The sequence below is a fragment of the Dysidea avara genome, chromosome 1, assembly GCF_963678975.1.
Source record: "Dysidea avara chromosome 1, odDysAvar1.4, whole genome shotgun sequence".
Lineage (NCBI taxonomy): Eukaryota > Metazoa > Porifera > Demospongiae > Dictyoceratida > Dysideidae > Dysidea > Dysidea avara.
The window spans coordinates 47,439,340-47,459,199 of NC_089272.1; the positions used below are offsets into that span (position 1 = coordinate 47,439,340).

The 19,860-nt window shown below is 38.0% G+C and overlaps 1 protein-coding gene across 2 annotated transcripts in view; it reads right to left on the reverse strand.

Moving 5' to 3' along the window:
* Positions 1-19,860, reverse strand: part of LOC136265982 (uncharacterized) — a 151,065-nt gene that overhangs the window by 23,214 nt on the left and 107,991 nt on the right. For both annotated transcript variants that reach the window (XM_066060928.1, XM_066060929.1), the window contains 2 exons: positions 19,568-19,705; positions 19,324-19,521 (listed from right to left, as the gene is read on the reverse strand). In XM_066060928.1, coding sequence (XP_065917000.1) covers positions 19,324-19,521; positions 19,568-19,705 — 336 coding nt within the window. The remainder of the gene's footprint in view (positions 1-19,323; positions 19,522-19,567; positions 19,706-19,860) is intronic.

The window sequence follows — 19,860 nt, forward strand, 5'->3', positions numbered from 1 at the left end:
TGTAAAAATTAACTAGTGTCCATTTGATTCTACTTGGGGTACTTAGAGATAATGAGTCACTCTCTAGAATTCTTATGGATATAATTACATGAAAATAACAAGGAGAAAACATCCTGACCGCCTGGTAGACTCCTGTAAGAGTTTGGGCGTAAATCGGATGGCTGCAGGTTCCAGGCTACCTAGGTCCAGTCATGGATTTTTTTTCTCCTTCCTGCAACTTTTCGAAAACACCTTATGTAACTAATGTCTTTGTGTCTAATGTCTTTGAGCAGGCTGTAGTGTAGGACCAGGTGTCCTACAGACCTTCAGCACTTGTGCTGTAAAGCTTTAATAAAATAAAAATAAATTAAATTAAATTTTCAAAAATTGTCCCTATTATGCTGGCATTATGCTTGATGCTTTTGGTCACCTATTATGCTTTAAATTATTCTGGCATAATTGGCCGGTACCTAATAAAGAGTGGTAAACAGGCTGTAGGGGTCCGGGAATTAAGCCTGCATAATTTTGAGCACAATGATGGGGTAAAAGAATAGGGAATTATTCTGGAATTTTGAAGTGATTTAAGAGCATAATTGGCATAATATGCGATTTCACATATGTTGAGATCGAGATACTCTAATAGAGCAGTCACCTACTCTAATAGAACAGTTGGCAGAATAATGTTTACTGTATTGCAACAGTGACTAAGTATGTTAGCAGCTAAAAGCTAACTTTCCTGTCTAATAGAACAACATATTTACTAAAGGTGGACCGATACCGATACCAGTATCGGTATCGATGCCGATGCCAGTGGTATTGGTATCGGATCGGTATCGGTAATACAAGGTACAGATACCACCAGTAGACACTCACCACTTTTATTAAACCATCTCTAGCTAAGTTTCCAGTAGCTAATAACTTAGTTGAACTAACAAAATAGCGAACAAAGCCTTTGTTACTCTTTTCCAAGTATTGCTGCAATTGCTTCGTGTGTATTCTAATATATTAGAACACGTCAATCCTTTGTAATTAAATGGCAGTGCAGTTATTCCTCAAGAAATAATTTATGACTGCTTGCCTTGCTTTTTCATGAAAAGGTTTGGTTGCAAAGCTGTAACGAACACTGTACAATTATCGGCCGCCCACACAATTAATTGCTTAATCAATAAGCTTACAAGAAAACTACCTCAAATCAAGAAATTTGTAATCCACAGTGATATTTATCATGTTTAGCTGTTATAAAATGAATAGTTTAAAACTTGATTGAACTGAGATCAATCAATTACTGTGATATTTTAATAGCTAGCTATGTATCACAACGGTGAAATTTCTATAATAAACTTGTCTAGGTTTCAATGCTTAGTATCAGTATCGGTATCGGCAAATAATTTCAGTACAAATACTCGTATCGGAAGTATCGGTAAAATGTGGTATCGGTTCATCTCTAATATTTACTGCACCAAAATCCTAGTAAGCATTATAAATTGCAAAAGTTAAACATTTGAAATAAAAATTGGGAGAATAATGAGTACATTTTGGGAATAATTAGAGCATAATGATAACCTTTTTGGAGAAATTCGGAATGGAATAATGATGAAAATTTGGAGCATAATTCCCTGAGGCCTAAAGCAGGGACAAGTGGGATATTTTACCAGCTATTTTCTCAAACCCATACATATAACTGAATATGTGCTATAGCAGAGGCCACCTCTATCTCCCACTCTCAGCACAGCACACTCAACCTAATATTATATTTGTGGCATCTAAGGGTCTGCGAAGGGGTGTGGTAACATCTCAGTTGCTTTATGTAGTAATGTGTTGTTAGTCTGCTTTTTTTATCTCTGCTATTTTCCTCAGGTGCTCCAGCCCTCTTCCTTATTCTGCAAAACCTGGCCCATGTGCGCTTCATCTTTATTTGTGGTCATTGAGGACATCTCTCCCATACCACTGCAGCTCATTGAAAACATTGCAGTGGGAAATCATGGACCTGTCCCAGCTCCTGATGGGTACTGACCCTAATATTTCCTCTTTGATAGTGGATGGCCACATCATGTTCGTAAAGTCCCTACTACAAGACTTCTTCAAGCAGGAAGACCCAACTAACCATCACGTATGTATGTAACCAGCTGGCTGCAGCACGATTCATGGCAGTGCAGCCACATCAAGATAGGAAGCGGCAGGTCTTGCAGCTCAACAGCACCTCATCCTCCAGTTCAGCCAAAATTTAGACCTATAAATTTTCCAGTGGTAGATCTATGAAATTATGAGCTTTTACTATTGAGTAGATTTTAGCTAGAAAGTAGAAATTAAGTAAGATGAACCAGGGACAGTGGAGCAGGCCAAAGGGTGAGGAGGCCAGGCCAGCTGTAAGCAGAAGACCAACAAAAAAGAAAAGGTAATCACCTGCTACAATAGTTGCCCTCCAGCAACTATATCTCCTTATTTATAACTATACGCATACGTAGCTAAGTAGCTTACTACGCTGCTTCTCTGAATACTGTGACTACTCTATTAGAGTATCTATATCTTGACTGTTCTATTACAGTATCTCTATCTTTTCTTGCAAACATTGTCCCATAAAAGTGAAGGGAGGGGGGCCCTGCCCCCCCCCCCCCCCCCCATCTCCACTGTCTATGAGGTGAACAGCCATGATAGCAGCAGCTCAGTGGTAAGGATTTCTAGGTGTTCAGAATGGAGGTCCCTGGATCCTGGTTCAAATGCTGGTAGGTTTTTTCCAGTATTTTCATGCAATTTTTTACCCTGAAGTGACTGTTCTATTAGTAGGGACCCGCCTATTATGCTCAAAATTTAACCTATTATGCTAATATGCTACACTGCTCAAAATTTTTACCTACAGTATTATGCTCAAGTATGCTCAAGCTTTATGCCTCACTTCCTATATTTTGCTAATAAATTTGCAGTTATGGGCACATACATAATAAATGGCTGAAGCACATCTTTGCTCTTCAAACTGCATGTGACAGAAATATCGATATACTCTAATAGAACAGTCAGCTGCCTGATTGTTCTATTAGACTGTTCTATTAGAGTATATCGATCTTTTTCTGTGATATGTATTTTGAACATCAAGGATTTGTAGTATGGCTCAAATATTCTTCCTATTATGCTCAAAGCTTTCAGGCACCTAATATGCTCATAATTATGCCAGCATAATCGGCAGGTCCCTATCTATTAGAATATTTCCACCCTGCAATTTACAATTGTTTGGTTTTTGCTCTATAACTGTTAACGCATTAAGAAAGAAAAAAACCACGACAGGTTTGAGCTATGATGGTTAGCCTATATTAGGGTCCACAAACTGAAAAATTGATATCAAATTACAAACTATAGTTATGTGTAGAGGTAGGTCTAATCAAGAAAACACTAGAGTGGCAGCAAATTTAGTCCATCCCTTCTAGTGAAAAGAAATATCTTGAATTCGATCGATTTTTCGCCCTTGTAATTTGCAGTGTTATTCTTTTGGGCCAAAACTCTTTCTCAAGCTTTGAGAGGTTGCCCACTCTTACTATGGAGTATAGGTAGTTTAATACAATTAATTCCTTATTTCAGAAGTTGTTTCTCTTCATGAAATTGAATGGAAACCCTGTTCTAAAAGAGCTAAGAAGTTTGTGCCCATTGATAGAGATCCTGTCTCTACTAAATCTAATTGGAAACCTTCTCTAAAATTTGTCAATTCTATGGAACATTCTCTCAAGGGATATGCCGATGATATTACCTTGCTCTCAAGTGATATTGATGTTCACAAATCTGTTCTGCAATCATTGGATATTAGAGCTGCAGATATTGGTCTATGTTTCAAACCCTCAAAATGTATCTCATTTCTGTTTGATGGCTTCAAACTCTTACTTCAAGGGATACCTTTGTCCAAGGGATCAACACGATCGATCACTGAGGGGCAAACCAAATTTTTGGGAAAGCTTATTGATGTATCCCTAAGTGCAACCAAGAAGGCTTCAGGTAAGAGAATGATTATATAATCGTTTGACTGATTTGCTAACTGCAACTGACTTACTTCCTATACGTGGTGAATATAAACTCTGGATTTACAGGAACTATATCATCTCTTTACTGCAATTCCATTTGTGTGTAGATGCAGTTTCTAACTGGACTGTTTCAAGGTTAGAGTCCATTTCCACTCATTTCCTCAAAAAATGGCTTAGGTTGCCCCGTAGTGCTTCTGGAGTTATACCATACTATCCAGGAGTTTGTTGTCCCAGTATTACTCATGTATCCAGGGAGGCAAAGCTCAGTCTGCTGTCCTGTGTCAGTGCTCTTTCTGATCCTCGGCTCCAGGAGTTAGGCCTACAGTTACACCTTGGAAATGTTGCTTTGCAGATTAACGACAATGAATACTCCATCTTGGCCAATACACGGAAGCAGCTATCTGTTTTACCATCTGCTCGTTCCTTGTATTTAAAAGCTAAAACTCAGCTTACACAGTACAATAAATCTCAATGTGAAAATCACTTGCAGACACTCACTGTCCGATCCAAGTTTGGTTGCTCTGCTGAATTGGAAAGCTCCTGCAAGACTTGGAATAGGCTACTGGCTGGGTTTCATCCTGGCCAACTATCATTTCTCTTACGAGCCACTTCTTATACACTCCCCACTGCTATACATCTGCGGAGGTGGTCAGTACAATGTGATTCAAAGTGTTTATTATGCGATTCCTCCCGACCCACAACAACTCATATCTTGAATGGTTGCCCTGTTGCAATAAATCAGCAGTGTTACACCTATCGTCATAACCAGGTGCTTTCTGCTCTAGCCACTATGCTTACTAATGCTTTTGTTGACTGTCCATCTATTCAAGTGTTTGCTGACTTGAATAACCGCCAAGCCTGTGAAGCTCCTCAAGCTGCCATTCCAACTTCGATTCTGATAACTCCATATCGCCCTGATATTGTTGTGTACAATTCACAAATTCATTCTGTTGCTATGTTGGAATTGACCTGTCCACTAGACTCTGTCTATCATTTGGAATCAGTACGGAATAGAAAGCAATCGAAAGTTGAATATTTACAATCATTGGCAGAATTTGACAGATTAAGTATCTCCAGTTATTATGAAACTATCGAAATTTCAGCACTTGGCCATTACCAACCAGCCTCCATTGGAAACTACCTGAATTTCATCACCCTACCATAACTATCCCCAAATCTACTGTAAGGAAATGTTTAGATGATACTGCCTACCAAAGTATTCTAGCCTCTGAGAGGATATTTTTGGCTAGGAATAATAAAGAGTGGTTGGATGTGACTAGTATTAGCTAATTTATATAGCTTCTTTTTTATTTTATTTTTATATTCACACCCTTGCCATGCCCACGCAGGTTCTTCCTTAGGACCATACACGTGGTTGCATGTGACCGAGGACTATCACACTTTCTGTAATTTATGTACTCTGTAATTTATGTACTTTCATCACTTCATAATTGATGGTTTTCTCTCTGGTAGTAGCGTCGCGCACATCGCCGATCAGCGAAAAAAAAAGACGTTTCGTGATCTGGAGCACGGCAGACTTGTAGGAAATACTGCAAAATTTACTGCAGCGGTAACCTCCAAGTCAAGTATACCTGTGTGCGGAATATGGTGTGGATGGCAGTTTGTTGACCATCTGGCTGAGACCGGCCTCGCCAGATTTAGCATAAATTCCTTCGCGATCCAACAAATACTGTGGTCTTGTGCACATAAGCACCTTTAAGTGTGTTGAATTATAGAAATGGTTACTCAGCACAAGTACAAACTTTCAGCAAAGATTAAATTATGAACACTTTAATCAATTAAGGCATGCGAAACATGATTTATTGCACAAAATTAAGCCTTTCGTATAGCTAATATCAAGACACACTACCGTGTGTCGTGCGTCCCAAGAAGTTGGCGCACCACGCCGTGAGTATACTAATGGGAAGAAAGAAAATGGGATTTTCACACCTTTGTAACTCTGTGACCCCTAATTCGATTGAAACCAAATTTGCTACAGAATTGTCGGCTAGGTAGGGGAGTCTACATTCCAAATTTGAAGAAAATCGCTCCAGCCGTTTCCCAGATACGAGCGGCCAAAGTTTGGGGTTTTTTCTTCGTTTTTTTCTTCTACTTCTTTTCGCACACTTTGCAAAATCCGCAATAAAACACGAATGCGTGTGCCAATCGGGATGTAATTTGGCGCACTTAAAGGGCTCATTAAGGCGGATCACAGTACCAAGTTTGGTAGAAATCCGATGACCATTCACGGAGTTATGACCGATTATTCGCGTAAAATAAGGTCGAAGGTCTGTCACGCCCACAGGGTAAACTGCTTGAAGGAATGAGCTGTGAATTGCTATGTAGATGTGGTAACTATCGTAAGAGTGCATTCTTGCGGTTTGAAAAGAATCGAGCTAAAGGCCATCGAGATATGACACAAAACCCAACTTGTGACACAATTACGTGATCGATTTTTATGAATAAAAACAGTTTTTCACGCCTACCAGGCAAACCGCTTAGAGAAATCAGCTATAAATCAGTGTGCAGCTGGAATAATTATCGTAGAAAGTCCTTGCAGTAGTACACAAGAATCGGATTACAAGCAACTGAGTTATGATTCGAAAGCCAACTACGTGTAACAAATGCGAGATCGAGATACTCTAATAGAACAGTCACCCCAATAGAGCATTCAGCTATACGATTTTAATTTAGTCCATTGTAAAATTATATACACTACAAGTTACTTTGTACGGAGTTCAGCTACAACAAGTCACTCTGTAGAGAATTCAGCTACAAACAAGTCACTGAGTAGAGAGTTCAGCTACAAAGAAACTACCCAGTAGAGAGTTCATCTGTATACACAAGTTAGCTAACCTATTGAGATCAGCTACAAACAAGTTACTTTATACAATGTTCAGCTACAAGTAAGTCACTCTGTAGAGAGTTCAGCTACAAAAAAAACACCATGTAGAGAGTTCAGCTGCAAACAAATCACCTGTAGAGAGTTGCTAGAAACAAGTCACCCTGTAGACAGATCAGCTAGAAACAAGTCACGCTGTAGAGAGATCAGCTACAAAGAAACCATCGTGTAGAGAATTCAGCTACAAACAAGTTACCCTATAGAGAGATCAGCTAGAGACAAATGACTTTGTAGAGAGTTCAGCTACAAACAAGTCACCCTGTAGAGAGTTCAGTTACAAACAGATAACCCTATAGAGAGTTCGGCTAGAAACAAGTCATCCAGAGATCAGCTAGAAACAAGTCACCCTATAGAGAGATCAGCTAGAAGAAGTTACCTACATGTAGAGAGTTCAGTTACAAAGAAACCATTATGTAGAGAGTTCAGCTGCAAACAATTCACCCTGTAGAGAGACCAGCTAGAAGAAGTTATCTTGTAGAGAGTTCAGCTACAAAGAAACTATCATGTAGAGAGTTCAGCTGCAAGCAAATCACCCTGTAGAGAGTTCAGCTACAAACAAATCACCTTGCAGATAGTTCAGCTCCAAACAAGTCACCCTATAGAGAGATCAGCTAGAAGAAGTTATCTCGTACAGAGTTCGGCTACAAAGAAACCACCATGTAGAGAGTTCAGCTGCAAACAAATCAAACTGTAGAGAGTTCAGCTGCAAACAAATCACCTTGTAGAGAGATCAGCTAGAAACAAGTCACCCTGTAGAGAGATCATCTAGAAGAAGTCACCATGTACTACAAAGAAACCACCATGTAGAGAGTTCAGCTGCAAACAAATTAGCCTGTACAGAGTTCAGCTACAAACAAATCAAAGATCAGCTGGAAACAAGTCACCCTGTAGAGAGATCAGGTAGTATAAGTTACCTTGTAGAGAGTTCAGCTACAAAGAAACCACCATGTAGAGAGTTCAGCTACAAACAGATCACCCTGTGGATAGATTAATTGCAAACAAATCACCCTGTAGAGAGTTCAGCTGCAAACAAATCACCCTGTAGAGAGTTCAGCTCTGAACAATTCACCCTGTAGAGAGATCAGTTAGAAGAAGTCACCTTGTAGACAGTTCAGCTACAAAGAAATCAAATTGTAGAGAGTTCAGCTACAAACAAATCGCCCTGTAAAGAGATCAGCTAGAAACAGGTCACTCTGTAGAGAGATCAGCTAGAAACAAGTCACTCTGTAGAGAGTTCAGCTACAAACTAATCACCCTATAGAGAGATCAGCTAGAAAAGTCACCTTGTAGAGAGTTCAACTGAAAGGAAACCACCATGTAGAGAGTTCAGCTGCAAACAAATTACCCTGTAGAGAGTTCAGCTACGAAAAAATCACCCTGTACAGATTTCAGCTAGAAACAAGTCATCCTGTAGAGAGATCAGCTAGAAGGATCACCATGTAGAGAGTTCAGCTGCAAACAAATCACCATGTAGAGAGATCAGCTAGAAACATGTCACCCTGTAGAGAGACCAGCTAGAATAAGTTATCTTGTAGAGAGTTCAGCTACAAAGAAACTATCATGTAGAGAGTTCAGCTGCAAGCAAATCACCCTGTAGAGAGTTCAGCTACAAACAAATCACCTTGCAGATAGTTCAGCTCCAAACAAGTCACCCTATAGAGAGATCAGCTAGAAGAAGTTATCTTGTACAGAGTTCGGCTACAAAGAAACCACCATGTAGAGATTTCAGCTGCAAACAAATCACCCTGTAGAGAGTTCTACTGTAAACAAATCACTCTGTAGAGAGTTCAGCCATGATCAAGATCACCCTGTAGAAAATTCAGCTAGAAACAAGTCACCCTGTAGAGACATCAGCTAAATATAAGTAATCAGCTTCACCCAGTATAAGTACTGGAAACAAATACCATATAGAGAGATCAGTTAGGAGGAGCAAGTCACCCAGTAGAGAATTCAGCTAAAAACAAGTCACCCTGTAGAGAGATCAGCTACAAACAAATCACCCTGTAGAGATATCAGCTAAAAACAAGTTAGTAACCCTATAGAGAATCAGCTACATTCAAATCACCCTGAAGAAGTATGCTCTAGAAACAAATCACCATGTAGAGAGTGCAGCTTGAAACAAGTCACCCTGAAAAGAGTCCAGTTACAAACAATCAGAAATTCAGCTACAGTTCAGTTGTGTAAAAAGTCACCTTATTCAGTGTTAAATACATATTAAATCAGACAAAAAGCTATACAAAGAATTATTTCTTTTGTTCCAAAATTCCTGCAGTAAAGAATAAAGAACAAGTTAAAAGGAAGCACCAAAACCAGTTTATGGCCTGGCTTTGTGGCTTGCAATACAAAAAGAAGTGATATCTAAACCAAAACGGCCAAGCTGTAAAAAAAGAGTGCGGCCCCCAGAAAGGGCAGGGTGAAAAAAGATGTGAAATCCAAGATGGCGGCCAAGAAATGGTTGTGATGGTAGGTTAATGGCAAACATTTTAATTACGACAATTCAGGTGAATTTGGTGTTGAATCCTAGTGGAGGAGGCAACACAAATTCACCTGATTTGTCGTAATTAAAATTTTTGCCATTAACCTACCATCACAACCATTTCTTGGCCGCCACCTTGGATTTCACATCTTTTTTCACCCTGCCCTTTTTGGGGGCTGCACTCTTTTTTTACAGCTTGGCTGTTTTGGTTTAGATATAATTTTACAAAAAATATTGTGTAATACACTTGACAACTACTCGAGTGCAGTTAAATAATCATATTAATTTTTGTGATTGTTGATCAATTTCAGTGACATTATGTATGAAAAATCAATTTTGACTGTTCTATAAGAATATCTGACTTCTCTATTGAAGAGTTTTCTTCAAGTTAGACATATTATAGCTATGTTGCATTGGTGTAAATTGACCTATATAATTTAATACTGGCATATTGCATGCTATAGTAAAATCATTGTACCTTTTTCTGAAAAATGTCTTTTTCTTCATACTGAACAGGGCTAAAAGGTATAGTCTAGATATAGCATCAGATTCTGCATTTTCATTTTGATATGCAATGTACTATTTGGTATGTATATGCTGATCCCACTTATGCACGGGGGCAGTATTACCAATCATTATAGTAGCTATTAAAAGCAGAAACCAAGGGTTTGCTCCAATTCCATAGTTGATGGTAGGAAAGAGTGGCTCTGCTGACTAATATGAGGATAAGTGAAATAAAATCAAAGTAGAGATGTACATCTGAAAGCAATCTTCAAGCCAACAGTTTAATGTACATGCATTTTGTATATCCTATTTGTGTGGGCCACTCTTATACATTCCATGTAATTTTCTAAACTACTAAATTTCTATCACAAAAACTCTTCAAAATCAGGCAGGATGCAGTGCAGGACAAATTTTCAACTATTTGGATTCTGTGAAAAGATCTTAATATATTAATACGACAAAGTCATTGTGATAATAATTTATTACTCTAAATTCAGTGACATGTGACTACTGCTCTTATTAAATGTTTGATCTATTCCATTATAACTATGTCAGTTATCAAGTTCCAATAAATCATCTGATTGGCATCTCATTATAACAATTAAAATCAAAATCTCTTCCAAATCACAAATAAATAAACTTCATTTTTAGAAACTTTGTGTCATGGAAGTAATACTATGATATGATAATAGCTACAACATGATAAGACCTAAATGAGTTGGTACTTTAGTACAAAATTAGCTACCAGGAAATATCACGGCTTTGTATGATAGTTTTCCATGCAGATGTAATTCCAACACTTGTAAAAACTTTTCTGGGAAGCATACCATCTGACCTTGCATGCTACTGCATCTGAGTATCACATAAAAATAGATAATCAGGTAATTATAAATTCTGCTTTAACTATCAAAAAGGTGTGCATGATTATAACTATGCTGCATGACCTGCATGTACGTATCTAGCTAAATCTATATAGATCTGGCCATGTACTCAAGACCTCTGGACTCCATCCTTACTATGGAAATGATCATCTTACTGTGCTCACAGTGATTTATAATCATACCAAGTCAGCAATATTATGCTAAGTGCCATAAAACTTTCATTAGGCCAGGCCAAGTTAATTCACAGTTTATCGTCCGGGATATTTGAAAAAGTCATGCAGGCAGGAGGTCAATTTTCATATTTTGTAATTTTTTTTTTTAATATGGAAAAACATTTAAAAAGTAGCTTCGCACAGTTGCTAGCTACATAGCTAGCTACTTTAACAATAATTGCAAGCTTATTTGATTACATCACTGTTAATACTTAGCTACTCGTTTATGCAATCTCTCTTTAGAAATCCATTTAATGATAATAATAATATATTGCTTTACAGAATTGTGGTACAACTACACATACAGAAAACTTTGGCTCACAAGAGACATACAATTCTGAGGGTCTATAGATCTGGTAGCCTATGTAGTTAAGTAACTAGCTATCTAATTACAATTATCTAAAATAACTTACAAATAACTATAATTGCTAGGTGCAGGAAACTTGGAGCATCGAGAACAAGGGTACAATTAATGAAATCTACAGGGGGTATTGTCAAAATTAGCTAGAAAATGGTTCCATAGAAATTTGTTCAGCTTTACTTTGATTACTTCTAAAGATTGAGACAAGTCAATTATTGGTAGGGAATTCCACAGTCTGGGTAGGCGATAAAAATATGAATTCATAATAGGGTTGGTGTGGGCTGTCTTGGGGTAGAGCTTGGAATCAGCAGATCTTGTAGTACCTGTCCAGTAGTAAAATTAACATGTCGAATTTATCAGATGGATGTTTGATGGATTTGATAAAGAAGATGTCAGCTTTAATTGAAGGTTCTAACAAGTCCAGGCTGGAGATAATTGTCACGTTTGTTGCACACACCATGTTTTAATATATAAAAACGAGTTTGGAAGCGTAAGTAATGATTATCATGTAAGAAATAATGAAATTATTGCTCTATTGCTAAAAACCCATACAGGCAGCGACAATAAACTGTAAATTAACTTGGCCTGGCCTTTTTTTAGTTTTGCACAATAAATTTCATTAGTTATCGGCTAACTGTAAAATTTTCCATCAATAGCTGTAAGTTTATACTTGCTCTGAGCAATTATTTCCAAACTTCAGCACACCTAAAGGTGTTAATTTGTGCGAGACTGCAGTATTTGTTGGATCGTGGAGGAATTTTTTGCTAAATCTGGTGAGGCTGGTCTCAGCCAGATGGTCAACAAACTTCAATCCACACCATATTCTGCACACAGGTACTTCACTTTGAGGTGATCATTGCAGTAAATGTTGCAGTATTTCCTGCACGTCGTCTGCTGTGCTCCAGATTACAAAACGTTTTTTTTTTGCTGATTGGTGATGTGCACGATGCCACCAACAGATATTAATTAATTATATTAAACTACCTATACTCCATAGTAAGAGTGGACAACCTCTCAAAGCTTGAAAGAGAGTTTTGGCCCAAAAGAATAACATTGCAAATTACGACGGTGAAAAATCCATCGAATTCAAGGTATTTCGTGTTATTTTCACTAGAAGAGATAGACAAAATTTGCTGCCACTTTAGTGTTTTCTTGATTAGACCTACAGGATTCCTACACATGACTATAGTTTGTAAATTGATTTGAAGATATCAATTTTTCAGGTTTTTAAAGTTATTCCCATAAGCGGTTTACCTTGTAAGATAGACTGACAAACAACAAGTTGGCTTTATTTAATGCAAACAATCATTCACAGCTCTGTGATTGTTTATCAGATTTACACCAAACTTGGTACATGATTGTGTGCTGCAATGTGTTCTTAAAGTATACCAAAGCTCAAGATAATCAAGCTACACATTTACATTTTATAATGACGTTTGTAAAGTTTGTGAAAAGAACAATTTAAGCCCCAAAAAAGAAGAAAAAACAATGAAGAAATTAGGCCAAAATTTGAATACTTGTATTCCATGATTGCGTTATGTTCAAAATAATATATCTTGGTAGTAGGGTGGAGGGCATTTGTGGTATAAAAATGATTCCAATTCGAAATGGATCATGGAGCTACATATGCATGAAATTGTATTTTGCTTCCTCCTGTAAATATACTCAGCATTAATTTGGTGTGCCAGCTTCCTTGGCTGCACAAAATGCTACCGTGTGTGTCGATATCAAGACACATGGTAGTGTGTCGTGCGGCCCAAGAAGCCAGCAAGTAACACCCATGAGTATATTGACAGGAAGAACGTAAACGCAATTTTCGCACCTCCGTAGCTCTGTGCAGCCTTGATGAAACAAGACGATTTTTACTGTGGACATGTCCGCCAACTTTAGTACTCCACATACCAAATTTGAGCGAAATCACTTCAAGCATTCCCGAGATAAGCGACTTCAAAAGTTGGCTTAGTTTCTTGTTGTTTTTTTCTTATTATTATTTTTGTTCCTCCTTTTGCAACCTTACAAAAACTGCTATAAAACGTGAATTCCGTATCCAATTGCCTTGATATTTGGCACACAGAAGGGTGGTATAAAGGTGCATCTTGGTACCAGCTGTGGCTGGAATACAATAAACAGGCAAAGATTTATTAGCGATTGTTCACGAAAAATAACACCAATATGTTGTCATGCCTACAGAGTAAGGGAAGAAGCTTAAAATCGGCTCCGGAAAACAGTGCACAATGCTCTATTAGCCTGACTGGCCTGTTGGTCCTAGTTGGTGCATTAGTTAAACCAAAAGGTATTCCATGAAATTCATGTAGTCCTTGAGGTGTTATAAATGCTGTTTTGGCTCTAGAGTTGAGATAGACCTCTGAACTTGCCAAAAACCTGAAGCTAAGTCCAGAGTTGAGAAGTATTTTGCATTCCCTAGCTCATACAGCAGATGAACTATCCTAGGCAGAGGGCACTTGTTCAACTTGGTGACTGTATTCAATTCCCAATATGCTCTGGACTAACAGAAAGTGTTGGATAACACCATTTTCCTGGCAACTTCTTGTTTGGTAACAAATGGGAGTCTTCTGCAATGTTGTCTCTTTGGCTGGGCATTTCCAGTGTCAATTTCCATCTGTATCAACTCAGTTTCACCCTGTTCATCTTCTTGTAAGTTAAATGCTTCATGAAGATCCATGAGGAATTGACAAAACTTCAACCTTTCTGCCTCAGTCAAGCGCAGGTTATCATAAAACATCTCACATACTTTATCCATTCTCCAGTTTTCTGATGTTATGAAATTCACTATGATACATTCTTCTAACTGGTCATCACAGTTATACACTGGCTACATGTATTAATCTGTACTGAGCTTTCTCATGCCTATATCCATCAATAATGTCAAATCATCTGCCTCCACTTCATCGTCAATTTAGCCGGCTCACACTTGTGCACGTGCACACACACACACACACATACACACACACAAACAGGGACGACAGAGAAGGGGGGGCAAGGGGGATACAGCCCCTCCCAAACATATTATGGAGGGGCTTAGCCCCCCTTAAATACTTGTAGCTGGTATACTGAGCTTCAGTTATAAAAGATCGATATACTCTAATAGAACAGTCATCCTAACATTGAATTCTAATAGAGCAGTCACCACACAACAGTCAAGCCATATACTGTGATAACTGCTAAATTCACTCTGGAATTCAATCTCAGAGGGTTTAATTTTCAAAAATTTCCTATAGCGGCATGCCCCCAGACCCCCCTAGTTTTGCATGCTTCGCATGCTAGGGTGCTTTGCTCACTAAGTAAGATGTACCCCTATAGCTTCCCAGTCATGCAGCCCCCCTGAAATAAAGTTCCTTCCTCCGCCTCTTCACACAAACACATGTACATATGCATCCACACCTATACATACATATTTTAATGTAGGCACACATGCATGCACACACAGGTATAAGTATACACAGATTTATGTGTATTTGTATGCTGGAAAACAGTTACTGGATTATGTTTTTATCATAGTTTCATAACTTTGACAGTTGAGAGGATTGAATGGATAGCCTTTCCACAGTAGTGTGTATAAATAAAGAACAGATGTCATACTATTTCTATCTTGTACCCCCAGAACAATCAAGACACACGATAGTGAGTCATGCGGCCCAAGAAGCCGGCCAGCCACACCATGGGTATATTGACAGGAAGAAAGAAAACATCATTTTCACACCTTTGTATCTCGGTGATACCTTATCCGATTGGAACCAAATTTGCTGCAGAACTGCCCACCAGCTACGGGAGTCCACATTCCAAATGTGAAGGAAATCGCTCCAGCCATTTCCGAGTTAGAGCAGCCAAAGTTTCAGTTTCTTTCTTCATGTTTTGGCACACTTGCAAAAATTGCTATAAAACCCAAACGTGTACTCCGATCGCCTTTAAATGTGGCACACAGAAAGGCAGTCCAAAGGCAAATTCTAGTATCTAATTTGGTGCAAATCCGATGAACGGTTAAGGATTTATGACCAATTATTTGCATGAAACAAGATCGGTTTGTTGTCACGCCTACAGAGTAATTAAACCGCTTCACGAAGTGAGGTGAAAATCGTTTTGTGGATAGATCAACCATTGTAGGAGTGCTTTTTGGTGGTTTGAAAGCAATCAAAATAAAGATCATGGAGATATGACACGAAACCGAAGGTGTGTAACAATTGCACGACTGAGATTCGTGAACAATAACAATAAAAATACCAATAATTTTCACACCTACCAGGCAAACCACTTAGAGCAGTGAGCTGAAAATGGGTACATAGCTGGAATAGTCACCGTAGAAAGTCCTTGCAGGAGTACAGAACAATCGGATTACAAACCACTGATTCGAAAGCCAACTCCGTGTAGCAAATGCAAGATCGAGATACTCTAATAGAACAGTCATCCTAGTAGAGCATTCAGCTAGTTTATGACTTACTCCATTATAGATTTCACATTGCACACTATGCTGTAGGGAGTCCAGCAGCAACCAGTTAATATTGTAGACAGTTCAGCTACAAGCAAGTCACCCTGTAGAGAGATCAGCTAGAAGAAGTTACCTTGTAGAGAGTTCAGCTACAAAGAAACCATCATGTAGAGATTTCTGCTACAAACTAGTGATCCTGTAGAGACATCAGCTAGAAGAAATTACCTTGTAGAGAGTTCAGCTACAAAGAAACCATCATGTAGAGAGTTCAACTACAAACAAGTGACCCTGTAGAGACATCAGCTAGAAGAAGTTACCTTCTAGATAGTTCAGATACAAACAAATCACCCTGTAGAGAGATCAGCTAGAATAAGTCACCTTGTAGAGTGTTCAGTTACAAAGAAACCGCCATGTAGACATGTAGAGGGTTATGTAATAAATATACGTATTATATATATATAATCAGGCCCGTATGCAGGAATTTCAAAAAGGGGGGTTCTAAATTGAGGCGGTAGACGATCCCAGATGCGGGGATCTGGGGGTGTGCCCCCAGACTCTGAGAAAGGTTTAATATTCAATGTCCTGAGAATAGCCTCAAATTGTTTAATGCAGAAATGCATGCACTGATTAAATAAACTTCTCACACATCATTGTGTTGGCACAAATTCTACTCAACATGGGCCCATCACACACTAATACAAATAAGAGATTAAAATATGGTTGTAGCGCATGTACACTCCAGCATTTCTAAGACTGCTCAGGGTCATTCATTTCAGCTATAAGCTAAACTTTACATTTCAGCTATAAGCTAAACCTTACATATCACCATTGTCCAAACATGGATGATAACCACAATAAGGTTAATACGAAAACAACTGACATGGATGATAACCACAGTAAGGTTAATATGAAAACAACTGACAGACTCACACACTTGACACTTTAGAATTCATACCATTGGATGCAACAAGCCAGGCTAGCTTACTTGTGTTATAGTTGTTGCTATAATTACAGTCTATCAGTCACAGCGTCCATCAAGTCTGGTGCTCATCATTGCTATTCCGGGCTCTTATTAGAAAATATTTAACAAATTACGATTGGAATTAATCGAAATAACATTAATAGTAGCTCTCAGTGCAGTGTGGTCAAGGATGGCTCGATGGATAGCCTTATTAAGATACTGTAAGTAGAATAATAGAAGCCTTAGCGATAGAGAGAAAACCACTGTCTGTATTCATACATCATTAAAGCAGTTTCTATGTACACAGATAACCTCAAAGCGCTATGGTTAATACTTGGAAGCCACACGCGGTTCAGCTGGTAGATGCCATGGAAGGCGTGTGATGAATGCTAGAACACAGATTATAGTTTTGCAGTAAAAATAAAATTTCCAGTTTAAAATAGGGGGTTCGGTCGAACCCTCCCTGGGTACGGGCCTGATAATTTGTAAATTTACTGATAAAATCAATTATTTTAAAAGTATTTAACATCTGTATTATCGTTTCTTCTTCCTGTGGTAAAGAAAAAAAGATTGGTTCAAAAGGCCCCAAAGTCGGCCATAGGTCGGCTTTGGGGTATACACATACAAAAAGAAGTGAAATCTAATCAAAAACAGCCAAGCTGTAAAAAAAGGAGTGCGACCCTTGAAAAGGCTATGGTGAAAAAAGATGTGAAATCCAAGGTGGTGGCCAGGAAATGGCTGTGATGGTAGGTTAATGGTAAAAATTTTAGTAATGACAATCCAGGTGAAGTTTGTGCCAAGACCAAGCAGCACCAAAATTCACCTGAATCATTGTTATTAAAATTTGCACCATTAACCTACCATCACAGCCATTTCTTAGCCGCCATCTTGGATTTCACATCTTTTTTCACCATAGCCTTTTTGAGGGCCGCACTATTTTTTTACAGCTTGGCTGTTTTGGATTAGATATAATATAAATAAAAAGAAAAGAGACCAATTTACAGGTAGCTAGAAAGAAACACCTATATTTAGGGTTTTACAATATAGTTGTTATCACAGATGTTACCAGTGTTTCCACCAGCCATTGAACACTGTGTGGAGGACACAAAGTGATGACCATTAAAATAAGGCAAAATAGACTCACACTGATTGAAATTCAAAATAGATCTCTCCTACACTGAGGCAAAGAAAATAAGCCAAATGGAACTTTTTTTGTGCTACTTCTCGGACCCAACCCTACTTAATGAAAGTAACTTACAGCACTTATTTAGCAAAAATCCTCTCCAGCTTGTTTTCCTTCTCGTGTTTTCTCTCTAGCTTCCTTCTGGTATACAAGAGGTCTCACACACCCATATCTCAATCTTTATACAGAGTATGGTTCTTTTAGTTTGTTAAGCCCACCAACAAGTTACAAGCTTGAAGCGTCAGCTCAAAGTAAGGGCAACTAACAAATTCAATTATATACCTGCACAGTGTACATGAAGTGGTTGCTATGAAATAAACCTGATTCTCAAATCAGTTGTATGAGTTCAATGTTAAGTTTTACTAGGCCTCAGGGAATTATGCTCCAAATTTTCATCATTATTCTATTCCGAATTTCTCCAAAAAGGTTATCATTATGCTTTTATTATTCCCAAAATGTACTCATTATTCTCCCAATTTTTATTAAAAATGTTCAACTTTTGCAATTTATAATGCTTAGCAGGATTTTGGTACAGTAAATATGTTGTTCTATTAGACAGGAAAGTTAGCTTTTAGCTGCTAAGATACTTAGTCACTGTTGCAATACAGTAAAGATTATTCTGTCAATTGTTCTATTAGAGTAGGTGACTGCTCTATTAGAGTATCTCGATCTCAACTTATGTGAAATCGCATATTACACCAATTATGTTCTTAAATCACTTCAAAATGCCAGAATAACTCCCTATCCTTTTACCCCATCATCATGCTCAAAATTATGCAGGCATAATTCCCAGACCCCTAGTTTTTACGCACAGTGCATATGAACTGGCTACTACATAAGTAGGTAACGTGTTCTGTGAGATGAATAAGTTTTTGGTTTTGAAATCTGCCATTGTTACGGACTTCACAAGGATGAATTATCTTACTTTTTAAGGAAGGCATCTTAGACAAAACACTCAATTAGTTTTCTGTTCATGTATCCTCTAACTCAATTACACATTTGTGTACTTCATAAGGTAGTCAGCCTGTACATTAACTTATGACACTATTATTATTTGGTTATATAATAATAATAAGAGGTAGCAATGAAGCCTTACCAGGAACATTTTCAGTAAATTTTTACTGCCCCTAAAACTTGAAATTCATGAGTTCTAGGGTAAAAATCATTTCTTCACCTTAAACGATGGATACACTGTAACTCAACCCTTACACTATAATATAATAGAGTTGGCTAGCACTCTAGCACTACGGTTTACATGAACATGCCTTAAAAAGGCAACCCATCTATAGCTATGATTTACACATGTGATTGATTATTATTACAATATTGCACGATTCAAAATCTCTTGATCATTAATTTTGTCCTTGTTTTCACATTAGAATACATTCTACTCCTGTAGAATTATACAATACTCACCATCCAATATGTACACTTTAATAATGTTGGGGTAGTCACGACGAATACCATCAGGTAGTGCAGTTGGTGCAATACTAAGGTGAAAATCTTCATCATACTCAACTGAATGATGGTCCACTATTGCAATATTGAATGAAGCATTGGTCTCTCCAGCAATGAATGTGACAAAGTATGGTCCAGGGTGATAATCATGCACCCCTACACATTAAACAACTACTAACTTGTTATGGTTTACTTAACTTACTAGTTGCACAACCAGGAATATCATCAACTTGTATGGTGATATCAGTGGATGATGGCCTACTAAGAATTAACACAGATTTCACTGATGATGAATTTTCATGAATACTGAGTGCAGTCTTTTCAAAATATACAGTAATAGCTACAGGATAGACAATGAAAACATGCATATTCATCTCAGATGTCATTTCAAGTATGATTATATATGCCAGCATAAGGGTAAAAATATAGGCAGAATAGGTTACCTGATCTGCAAAAACCTGACAGAATCATGCATTCTATACAAGTTTAAGAAAC